Source organism: Nerophis lumbriciformis, linkage group LG25 (assembly GCF_033978685.3).
Source record: "Nerophis lumbriciformis linkage group LG25, RoL_Nlum_v2.1, whole genome shotgun sequence".
Classification (NCBI taxonomy): domain Eukaryota; kingdom Metazoa; phylum Chordata; class Actinopteri; order Syngnathiformes; family Syngnathidae; genus Nerophis; species Nerophis lumbriciformis.
In genome coordinates this window covers 32,753,134-32,766,137 of record NC_084572.2, presented here as the reverse complement: position 1 = coordinate 32,766,137, position 13,004 = coordinate 32,753,134, and the positions used below count along the sequence as shown (strand labels likewise).

At 34.1% G+C, this 13,004-nt stretch overlaps 1 protein-coding gene across 2 annotated transcripts in view; it reads left to right on the top strand.

The window, feature by feature from the left end:
* Positions 1-7,956: 7,956 nt before the first annotated feature.
* The window catches only part of LOC133621838 (voltage-dependent calcium channel gamma-2 subunit-like), a 115,757-nt gene continuing 110,709 nt past the window's right edge, over positions 7,957-13,004 (top strand). Inside the window, exons 1-2 of one of the 2 annotated variants that reach the window (XM_061984234.1) lie at positions 7,957-8,603; positions 9,126-9,372. In XM_061984234.1, the coding sequence (XP_061840218.1) occupies positions 9,162-9,372 (211 nt within the window). In that variant the 5' untranslated portion in view covers positions 7,957-8,603; positions 9,126-9,161. Of the gene's footprint in view, positions 9,373-13,004 lie in introns of both variants that reach the window. The other variant, XM_061984233.1, reaches the window with a different exon arrangement.

The following is a 13,004-nucleotide window of genomic DNA, read 5'->3' as shown; positions in this document are numbered from 1 at the left end:
TATTGGGTTTCACTTTGTAAAAACACTTTGAGTCACTAGAGGAAAGCGCTATATAAATATAATTCACTTCATTTAAAAAAAAAAAAGTTTGGTTTTTTTGGTTGTTTTTTTTCCCCTCTTTTTTTTTTTTTTTTTTTTTTTTTTTTTTTTTTTTTTTTTTATGTCCTGTCCAGCTTCTCAGGCAAATCATATAGTTGATGTAGATGCCCATGTCGGCTGTTCAGATTTACTTTACAAAAGAGAAGTGTAGGATACTTCTCTTGTTGCCTTATTTGTATTTGACTTTATTAAATGTATTTATATTATCATTTAGTGCAGCCGGGCCGGAGCAGGAGGGGATAGAAAGAGAGAGAAAAAAGAAGACAGAGGGGGAAATTGTGGGGACAAGAGGGGGATTAGACAGAGAGACAAAAACAACAACAGCAAACAACAACAACAACAACAATAGAGCAACATCAGCAAATATGACATGTACAAATATGATGGTAAAAGTAATAGCAAATAAGCAGTTAGCGAAAAATAAAAAATAATACAGAAATGACAATGAGCATTATTACACTACAAATGGATCAATACAAATACCAATAGAAATAGCGCTATTGATAATGAACAATACCAATAATTTACCTTTATTATCAACAATACAGTTGTTTAAATGCAACAATACATATACGTAATGATAACTTGAGATACGAAAGAATGCAGAAAAATGGAGGGGGAGAAAGAGAAGCAACCTACATTAACCTTGTAGATTGTTATAGTCACAATAGGTTAAGCTTTGTCAGTGTGCCATGTGTTACACCCAGTTTACCCTAGGGCAACAACGTTAATATATGTTTGATGAAACGTGATTATGTGCATGAGTGTAAGTATGCATATGTACTTGTATATGTACAGAATGTGTATATGTGTTTGTACAATGAATGTATATGTACAGAATGTGTATATGTGTTTGTACAGTGAATGTATATGTACAGTATGTGTATGTGTATGTTTGTATATTGAATGTGCGTGTGGATGTACGAACATTAGGTAGGTAAATATGTACTGTATTTGTGTATGTATGTGGGAGCGTAGGTACCTATGTACGTATGTGAGCATACGTGAATTTGCATGTACAATACATTCGACTCCCAGAGTGCGTGGGAGCCAGAGCACGGCCCCATCACCCCCGAGAGCCCAACCCACAAACAGGAGGCGTGGTGCCCAGGGAACCAGGGACCACCGCCCCCACGCAGCCAAGCCGGCCAGCGACAGGAACCCCAGAGCCCGACCCACCGTACCGCCCACAAGGGCCAGCAGCAGGCCGCAGACAGACGCACCCGGCGGAGGACAGGGCACGAGAAAAGCAGGGGACAGCCAGACCCCAAGCCAGCGAGAGACCACACCCCACACGGGCAGAAAGGCGAGACGCCCCGCCCGAAGGACCCAGAGACTCCCCGCAACCGGACGGGAAGACCACCCACACTGGTTTAAATGTAACTTAGACATTGGGTTTCACTAAGTAAAAACACTTTGAGTCACTAGAGAAAAGCGCTATATATATATATATATATATATATATATATATATATATATATTTTATTTTTTATTTTTTATTATATATATATATATATATATATATATATATATACATATATATATAATCGATTAAAAAATCGTTTACATGTAACTTAGATATTGGGTTTCACTTTGTAAAAGCGCTTTGAGTCACTAGAGGAAAGCGTTATATAAATATAATTCACTTCATTAAAATATATATATATATATTTTTTTTTTTTTACAAATAAAAATAGATTTTTTTTTAACCCCTACTTTACAAGGTTTTGTATTATATATAAATATTATCCTAGTGGTTTTAATCGTGTTTAAATAATTTTTCGTGACTTGAGTTTTTTTGGGGGGTTTTTTCACGCCACCCACACTGGTTTAAATGTAACTTAGACATTGGGTTTCACTATGTAAAAACGCTTTGAGTCACTAGAGAAAAGCGTTATATAAATATAATTCACTTCATTAAAATATATATATATATATATATATATATATATATATATATATTTTTTACAAATAAAAATAGATTTTTTTTTTAACCCCTACTTTACAAGGTTTTGTATTATATATAAATATTATCCTAGTGGTTTTAATCGTGTTGAAATAATTTTTGGTGACTTGAGTTTTTTTTTGTTTTTTTTTGTTCACGCCACCCACAATGGTTTAAATGTAACTTAGACATTGGGTTTCACTATGTAAAAACGCTTTGAGTCACTAGAGAAAAGCGCTATATATATATATATATATATATATATATATATATATATATATATATATATATATATTTTATATATATATATATATATATATATATATATATATATATATATTTTATATATATATATATATATATATATATATATATATATATATATATATATATATATATATATATATATATATATATATATATATATATATATATATATATATATATATATATATATATATAATCGATTAAAAAATCGTTTACATGTAACTTAGATATTGGGTTTCACTTTGTAAAAACACTTTGAGTCACTAGAGGAAAGCGCTATATAAATATAATTCACTTCATTTAAAAAAAAAAAAGTTTGTTTTTTTTGGTTGTTTTTTTCCCCCTCTAATTGATTATAACATCGTTACAAAAAAATATTTTTTGACACCCCTACTATACAAGGTTTTGTATTATATATAAATATTATCCTAGTGGTTTTAATCGTGTTGAAATAATTTTTCGTGACTTGAGTTTGTTTTTGTTTTTTTTCACGCCACCCACACTGGTTTAAATGTAACTTAGACATTGGGTTTCACTATGTAAAAACGCTTTGAGTCACTAGAGAAAAGCGTTATATAAATATAATTCACTTCATTAAAATATATATATATATATATATGTATATATATATTTGTTTTTTTACAAATAAAAATAGATTTTTTTTTAACCCCTACTTTACAAGGTTTTGTATTATATATAAATCTTATCCTAGTGGTTTTAATCGTGTTGAAATAATTTTTGGTGACTTGAGTTTTTTTTTTTTTTTTTTGTTCACGCCACCCACACTGGTTTAAATGTAACTTAGACATTGGGTTTTACTATGTAAAAATGCTTTGAGTCACTAGAGAAAAGCGCTATAAAAATATATTTAATTTTTATTTTTATTTTTTTTATATATACATATATATATATATATATATATATATATATATATATATAATCGATTAAAAAATCGTTTACATGTAACTTAGATATTGGGTTTCACTTTGTAAAAGCGCTTTGAGTCACTAGAGGAAAGCGTTATATAAATATAATTCACTTCATTAAAATATATATATATATATTTTTTTTTTTTTACAAATAAAAATAGATTTTTTTTTAACCCCTACTTTACAAGGTTTTGTATTATATATAAATATTATCCTAGTGGTTTTAATCGTGTTTAAATAATTTTTCGTGACTTGAGTTTTTTTGGGGGGTTTTTTCACGCCACCCACACTGGTTTAAATGTAACTTAGACATTGGGTTTCACTATGTAAAAACGCTTTGAGTCACTAGAGAAAAGCGTTATATAAATATAATTCACTTCATTAAAATATATATATATATATATATATATATATATATATATATATATATATTTTTTTTACAAATAAAAATAGATTTTTTTTTTAACCCCTACTTTACAAGGTTTTGTATTATATATAAATATTATCCTAGTGGTTTTAATCGTGTTGAAATAATTTTTGGTGACTTGAGTTTTTTTTTGTTTTTTTTTGTTCACGCCACCCACAATGGTTTAAATGTAACTTAGACATTGGGTTTCACTATGTAAAAACGCTTTGAGTCACTAGAGAAAAGCGCTATATATATATATATATATATATATATATATATATATATATATATATATATATATATATATATATATATATTTTATATATATATATATATTTTATATATATATATATATATATATATATTTTATATATATATATATATATATATATATATATATATATATATATATATATATATATATATATATATATATATATATATATATATATAATCGATTAAAAAATCGTTTACATGTAACTTAGATATTGGGTTTCACTTTGTAAAAACACTTTGAGTCACTAGAGGAAAGCGCTATATAAATATAATTCACTTCATTTAAAAAAAAAAAAGTTTGTTTTTTTTGGTTGTTTTTTTTCCCCTCTAATTGATTATAACATCGTTACAAAAAAATATTTTTTGACACCCCTACTATACAAGGTTTTGTATTATATATAAATATTATCCTAGTGGTTTTAATCGTGTTGAAATAATTTTTCGTGACTTGAGTTTGTTTTTGTTTTTTTTCACGCCACCCACACTGGTTTAAATGTAACTTAGACATTGGGGTTCACTATGTAAAAACGCTTTGAGTCACTAGAGAAAAGCGTTATATAAATATAATTCACTTCATTAAAATATATATATATATATATATATATAGATTTTTTTTTTAACCCCTACTTTGCAAGGCTTTGTATTATATATAAATCTTATCCTAGTGGTTTTAATCGTGTTGAAATAATTTTTGGTGACTTGAGTTTTTTGTTTGTTTTTTTTGTTCACGCCACCCACACTGGTTTAAATGTAACTTAGACATTGGGTTTTACTATGTAAAAATGCTTTGAGTCACTAGAGAAAAGCGCTATAAAAATATATTTATTTTTTATTTTTATTTTTTATATATATACATATATATATATATATATAATCGATTAAAAAATCGTTTACATGTAACTTTGATATTGGGTTTCACTTTGTAAAAGCGCTTTGAGTCACTAGAGGAAAGCGTTATATAAATATAATTCACTTCATTAAAATATATATATATATATATATATGTATATATATATATATTTTTTTTTTACAAATAAAAAAAGATTTTTTTTTAACCCCTACTTTACAAGGTTTTGTATTATATATAAATCTTATCCTAGTGGTTTTAATCGTGTTGAAATAATTTTTGGTGACTTGAGTTTTTTTTGTTTGTTTTTTGTTCACGCCGCCCACACTGGTTTAAATGTAACTTAAACATTGGGTTTCACTATGTAAAAACTTTTTGAGTCACTAGAGAAAAGCGCTATATATATATATATATTTTTTATATATATATATATATATATATATATATATATATATATATATATATATATATATACATATATATATATATATATATATATATATATATATATAATCGATTAAAAAATCGTTTACATGTAACTTAGATATTGGGTTTCACTTTGTAAAAGCGCTTTGAGTCACTAGAGGAAAGCGCTATATAAATATAATTCATTTCATTTAAAAGAAAAAAAAAAAGGTTTGGTTTTTTGTTGTTGTTTTTTCCCTCTAATTGATTATAACATCGTTACAAAAAATTGATTCTTTTGACACCCCTACTATACAAGGTTTTGTATTATATATAAATCTTCTCCTAGTGGTTTTAATCGTGTTTAAATAATTTTTCGTGACTTGTTTTTTTGTTTTTGTTGTTCAAACCACCCACACTGGTTTAAATGTAACTTAGATATTGTGTTTCACTATGTAAAAACGCTTTGAGTCACTAGAAAAAAGCACTATATAAATATAATTCACTTCATTAAAAAAAAAAAAAAAAAATTCTCTAATCGATTAAAAATCGTTACAAATACATTTTTGACACCCCTACTATACAAGGTTTTGTATTATATATAAATATTCTCCTAGTGGTTTTAATCGTGTTGAAATAATTTTTCGTGACTTGAGGTTTTTTTTGTTTGGTTGGTTTTTTTTTTTAATAGTTTTTGGATCCCCCCCCCCCCTCTAATCGATTAAAAATGGTTTAAATGTAGCTTAGATATTGGGTTTCACTTTGTAAAAGCGCTTTGAGTCACTAGAGAAAAGCGCTATATAAATATAATTCACTTCATTTAAAAAAAAAAAGTTTTTTTTTGTTGTTGTTGTTTTTTTTCCCCTCTAATTGATTATAACATCGTTACAAAAAAATAGATTTTTTTGACACCCCTACTATACAAGGTTTTGTATTATATATAAATCTTATCCTAGTGGTTTTAATCGTGTTGAAATAATTTTTCGTGACTTGAGTTTTTTTTTGTTTGGTTGGTTTTAAAAAAAAATAATTTTTAGATTTTTTTGCCCCCTCTAATCGATTACAAATCGTTTAAATGTAACTTAGATATTGGGTTTCACTTTGTAAAAGCGCTTTGAGTCACTAGAGAAAAGCTCTATATAAATATAATTCACTTCATTAAAAAAAATAAAAAAATTCTCTAATCGATTAAAAATTGTTACAAAAAAACAATATTTTTTGACACCCCTACTATACAAGGTTTTGTATTATATATAAATCTTCTCCTAGTGGTTTTAATCGTGTTGAAAACTTTTTTCGTGACTTGAGTTTTTTTTTTGTTTGGTTTTTTTTTTTTTTTTAATAGTTTTTTGATTTTTCCCCCCCCTCTAATCGATTAAAAATCGTTTAAATGTATCGTAGACATTGGGTTTCACTTTGTAAAAGCGCTTTGAGTCACTAGAGAAAGCACTATATAAATAAAATTCACTTAATTGAAAAAAAAAAAAGTTTTTTGTTTTTGTTTTGTTTTTTCCCTCTAATTGATTATAACATCGTTACAAAACTTTTTTTTGACACCCCTACTATACAAGGTTTTGTATTATATATAAATCTTCTCCTAGTGGTTTTAATCGTGTTGAAATAATTTTTCGTGACTTGAGGTTTTTTTTTGTTTGGTTGTTGTTTTTTTTTAAATAGTTTTTTGATTTTTTCCCCCCCTCTAATCGATTAAAAATCGTTTAAATGTATCTCAGACATTGGGTTTCACTTTGTAAAAGCGCTTTGAGTCACTAGAGAAAAGCACTATATAAATAAAATTCACTTAATTGAAAAAAAAATGTTTTTTGTTTTTGTTTTGTTTTTTCCCTCTAATTGATTATAACATCGTTACAAAAAAAATTTTTGACACCCCTACTATACAAGGTTTTGTATTATATATAAATCTTCTCCTAGTGGTTTTAATCGTGTTGAAATAATTTTTCGTGACTTGAGTTTTTTTTTTGTTTGGTTGTTTTTTTTTTTTAAATAGTTTTTTGATTTTTTCCCCCCTTTAATCGATTAAAAATCGTTTAAATGTATCTTAGACATTGGGTTTCACTTTGTAAAAGCGCTTTGAGTCACTAGAGAAAAGCACTATATAAATAAAATTCACTTAATTGAAAAAAAAATTGTTTTTTGTTTTTGTTTTGTTTTTTCCCTCTAATTGATTATAACATCGTTACAAAAAATTTTTTTGACACCCCTACTATACAAGGTTTTGTATTATATATAAATCTTCTCCTAGTGGTTTTAATCGTGTTGAAATAATTTTTCGTGACTTGAGGTTTTTTTTTGTTTGGTTGTTTGTTTGTTTTTAAATAGTTTTTTGATTTTTTCCCCCCTCTAATCGATTAAAAATCGTTTAAATGTATCTTAGACATTGGGTTTCACTTTGTAAAAGCGCTTTGAGTCACTAGAGAAAAGCACTATATAAATAAAATTCACTTAATTGAAAAAAAAAAAGTTTTTTGTTTTTGTTTTGTTTTTCCCCTCTAATTGATTATAACATCGTTACAAAAAAATTTTTTGACACCCCTACTATACAAGGTTTTGTATTATATATAAATCTTCTCCTAGTGGTTTTAATCGTGTTTTTTTTGTGTGTTCACCTGCTGCCAAAACCCAGCATCAGATGCTGACTTGTTGAAAAGGACATTTTTATTTATTAACATCCTCCTCCTCCTCCTCCTCCTCCTCCTCCTCGCTGGTTGTGTCGATTTTTTTTTTTTTTCATCCTCAGCTTCTCAGCATCCTCCTCCTCCTCCTCCTCCTCCTCCTCCTCCTCTCCTCCTCTCTCAGCTCCGAGAAGAAGAAGAAACGCGAGGATGTGTTGCTCGACCTGAGATCTGATCGCGTCTTTGGAGGAGGTGGGAAAAAAAAGAAGAAGAAATAGAAAAAAAAAAAAAAAAGAAAAAAAAGCGGAGGATTTGACGGCTGCGATGTGACGCGTGCATGCGCTCGTCTTATGGCCGACTGAGGAGCGCCTGGATGCGGCAGCGAGGAGGTTCGCGCACGCCGGGAAGCATCGACCGTCGCCCCGCGTCTTCCTCGCGCCGACACCTCAGCCTCATGCCCCCCGCCCGGATGCGCACCTCTCCGCGGAGCAGAGCCGCGCTGACGCCGGACCCAAGTCCAGGGAGCACGCATGGAAACCGTGGACCGGAATTTTAGGAGGAAGGACAACTAAGCACATTTTTTTTCCCTTCCATCCTTCAAAGCTGGATTATTTCTTAAAATCTCTCCATGTTTGGTTTTATCTTTTTTTTCTTCTTTTTTCTCCCTTGAAGAATAAAATGTCTGCGGTGGTTTTGACATCAGCCATTTGAAAAGATCCCACCGTCCCAAGGTTCTGGACCATGCCAGTCCGGATCGAGCGCGCCCGGAGATCGGTCTTGGGTTGACGTCGAGGTACAGCGACACACACAGCGCCATTCCCCCGGTCCAGAACCCAGCGGGTCCACGTCTGGAGAATACAAAGCAGCCGGGGCGGGGGGGTTGTGCAGGTTCCCCCCTCCACCTCTCTTGGGAAAGAACCCCGTGTGTGTGTGTGTGTGTGTGTGTGTGTGTGCCGGTTCTGGTTCCACTTAGACCAGCTTGTGAAACCCTGACGGTCCACAAAGTAGGCCTTGATCCTGTGGGACCTGCTGTCAGGTCACTAGTTGATCCACTTTGAGGGAAGTTTGACCTGCCCCCCCCCTACACACACACACCCTCCGGCCCCCCACAACGCCTTTAATCTGATTTCTCACCTGGTCGGCGCCCCCCCACCCAAAACCAACCATACGATTCCCCCCGAGCTCCCCTAATTCCCCCGCCCCCCCAGCGCCCCCCCGCCGCCGCCGCCGCCGTTCGCCCGCCGCCGTCCGCCCCCCCTTTTCCGAGCTGGCGTGGCGACGCAAACTCACAAATATTTACTTCCTGTACGTGAAGCGGAAAGGGGGCCCCCCTTTCGTGGAATGCGGCAACATGGGCGTGTTTGACCGCGGAGTTCAGATGCTGCTGACCACGGTGGGGGCCTTCGCCGCCTTCAGCCTGATGACCATCGCCGTGGGGACGGACTACTGGCTGTACTCGCGCGGCGTCTGCAAGATCAAGAGCAGCAACGAGAACGAGACCAGCAAGAAGAACGAGGAGGTGATGACGCACTCGGGCCTCTGGAGGACCTGCTGCCTGGAAGGTGAGCTGGCGACTTGGTCACGTGACCGGCGACCTGGACCCGGCCGGCTCGGCGTCAACCTGGTCGGCGCCCTTAAGTACGGCGGCCGACTGAAAACTTTTGTGCACACGCTAAAATCGACTATCGTAGAAGTCTGCCGACTTAGTTGGCGAATTCTTAACAGCTGTACCGTTTTTTTACATTTACAGTAACACACCGTAAAAACAACAATCGGAGATTTTACACACAAAAAAAACGGGTAGCTCAGTCCGTAGAATTTCACTGTGAAAATTAAGTAGTACAGGTTTTTCCTCTTTTTTACAGTAACACACTGTAGAAACAACGATCGTAGATTTTACGGTAAAAAAAACTGGTGGCTCAGTCGCTAGAATTTTACCGTAAACTTACAGTGGTGCAGTTTTTCCTCTTACAGTCACACCGTAAAAACAACAATCGTAGATTTTACGCCCCAAAAAAACCTTGGTAGCTCAGTCCCTAGAATTTCACCGTAAAAATAACGTTTTTTCTCTTAAGTACAAAGTAAAAACAACAATCGTAGATTTTACGCCCCAAAAAAAACCGTGGTAGCTCAGTCCCTAGAATTTCTTCCTACAGCAACACACTGTAAAAACAACGATCGGAAAGTTTACGGTAAAAAACTGGTGGCTCAGTCGCCAGAATTTTACCGTAAACTTACAGCGGTGCTGTTTTTTCTCTTAAGTACAACGTGAAAACAACAATCGCAGCCCTTTGAGACACTTGTGATTTAGGGCTATATAAATAAACATTGATTGATTGATTGATCGTAGATTTTACACCCAAAGAAAACCCTGGTAGCTCAGTCCCTAGAATTTCACCGTTAAAATAAAGCGGTGCAGTTTTTCGTCTTGCAGTAACACACCGTGAAAACAGCGATCGGAAATTTTACGGTAAAAATCTGGTGGCCCAGTCCCCAGCATTTTATCGTAAACTTACGGTGGTGCAGTTTTTTCTCTTAAGTCTAACGTAAAAACAACAATCGTAGATTTTACGCCCCAAAAAAACCCTGGTAGCTCAGTCCATAGAATTTCTTCCTACAGTAACACACCGTAAAAACAACGATCGGAAAGTTTACGGTAAAAAACTGGTGGCTCAGTCGCCAGAATTTTACCGTAAACTTACAGCGGTGCTGTTTTTTCTCCTAAGTACAACGCGAAAACAACAATCGTAGATTTTACTCCCCCAAAAAAAACCCTGGTAGCTCAGTCCCTGGAATTTCTTCCTACAGTAACACACCGTAAAAACAACGATCGGAAAGTTTACGGTAAAAATCTGGTGGCTCAGTCCCCAGCATTATATCGTAAACTTTTGGTGGTGCAGTTTTTTCTCTTAAGTACAACGTAAAAACAACAATCGTAGATTTTACGCCCCAAAAAAACCCTGGTAGCTCAGTCCATAGAATTTCTTCCTACAGTAACACACCGTAAAAACAACGATCGGAAAGTTTACGGTAAAAAACTGGTGGCTCAGTCGCCAGAATTTTACCGTAAACTTACAGCGGTGCTGTTTTTTCTCCTAAGTACAACGCGAAAACAACAATCGTAGATTTTACTCCCCAAAAAAACCCCTGGTAGCTCAGTCCCTGGAATTTCTTCCTACAGTAACACACCGTAAAAACAACGATCGGAAAGTTTACGGTAAAAATCTGGTGGCTCAGTCCCCAGCATTATATCGTAAACTTTTGGTGGTGCAGTTTTTTCTCTTAAGTACAACGTAAAAACAACAATCGTAGATTTTACGCCCAAAAAAAAACCTGGTAGCTCAGTCCCTAGAATTTCTTCCTACAGTAACACACCGTAAAAACAACGATCGGAAAGTTTACCGTAAAAAACTGGTGGCTCAGTCGCTAGAATTTCACCGTAAACTTACAGTGGTGCAGTTTTTCCTCTTACAGTCACACCGTAAAAACAACAATCGTAGATTTTACGCCCCAAAAAAGCCTTGGTAGCTCAGTCCCTAGAATTTCACTGTAAAAATAAAGCGGTGCAGTTTTTCCTCTTACAGTAACACACCGTGAAAACAGTGATCGGAAATTTGACGGTAAAAATCTGGTGGCTCAGTCCTCATCATTTTATCGTAAACTTCCAGTGGTGCAGTTTTTTCTCTTAAGTCTAACGTAAAAACAACAATCGTAGATTTTACGCCCCGAAAAAACCCTGGTAGCTCAGTCCATAGAATTTCTTCCTACAGTAACACACCGTAAAAACAACGATCGGAAAGTTTACGGTAAAAAACTGGTGGCTCAGTCGCCAGAATTTTACCGTAAACTTACAGCGGTGCTGTTTTTTCTCCTAAGTACAACGCGAAAACAACAATCGTAGATTTTACTCCCCAAAAAAACCCCTGGTAGCTCAGTCCCTAGCATTTCTTCCTACAGTAACACACCGTAAAAACAACGATCGGAAAGTTTACGGTAAAAATCTGGTGGCTCAGTCGCCAGAATTTTACCGTAAACTTACAGCGGTGCTGTTTTTTTCTCCTAAGTACAACGTAAAAACAACAATCGTAGATTTTACGCCCAAAAAAAACCCTGGTCCCTAGAATTTCTTCCTACAGTAACACACCGTAAAAACAACGATCGGAAAGTTTACCGTAAAAAACTGGTGGCTCAGTCGCTAGAATTTCACCGTAAACTTACAGTGGTGCAGTTTTTCCTCTTACAGTCACACCGTAAAAACAACAATCGTAGATTTTACGCCCCAAAAAAGCCTTGGTAGCTCAGTCCCTAGAATTTCACTGTAAAAATAAAGCGGTGCAGTTTTTCCTCTTACAGTAACACACCGTGAAAACAGTGATCGGAAATTTGACGGTAAAAATCTGGTGGCTCAGTCCTCATCATTTTATCGTAAACTTCCAGTGGTGCAGTTTTTTCTCTTAAGTCTAACGTTAAAAACAACAATCGTAGATTTTACGCCCCAAAAAAACCCTGGTAGCTCAGTCCATAGAATTTCTTCCTACAGTAACACACCGTAAAAACAACGATCGGAAAGTTTACGGTAAAAAACTGGTGGCTCAGTCGCCAGAATTTTACCGTAAACTTACAGCGGTGCTGTTTTTTCTCCTAAGTACAACGCGAAAACAACAATCGTAGATTTTACTCCCCAAAAAAAACCCTGGTAGCTCAGTCCCTGGAATTTCTTCCTACAGTAACACACCGTAAAAACAACGATCGGAAAGTTTACGGTAAAAATCTGGTGGCTCAGTCCCCAGCATTTTATCGTAAACTTTTGGTGGTGCAGTTTTTTCTCTTAAGTACAACGTAAAAACAACAATCGTAGATTTTACGCCCAAAAAAAACCCTGGTAGCTCAGTCCCTAGAATTTCTTCCTACAGTAACACACCGTAAAAACAACGATCGGAAAGTTTACCGTAAAAAACTGGTGGCTCAGTCGCTAGAATTTCACCGTAAACTTACAGTGGTGCAGTTTTTCCTCTTACAGTCACACCGTAAAAACAACAATCGTAGATTTTACGCCCCAAAAAAGCCTTGGTAGCTCAGTCCCTAGAATTTCACTGTAAAAATAAAGCGGTGCAGTTTTTCCTCTTACAGTAACACACCGTGAAAACAGTGATCGGAAATTTGACGGTAAAAATCTGGTGGCTCAGTCCTCATC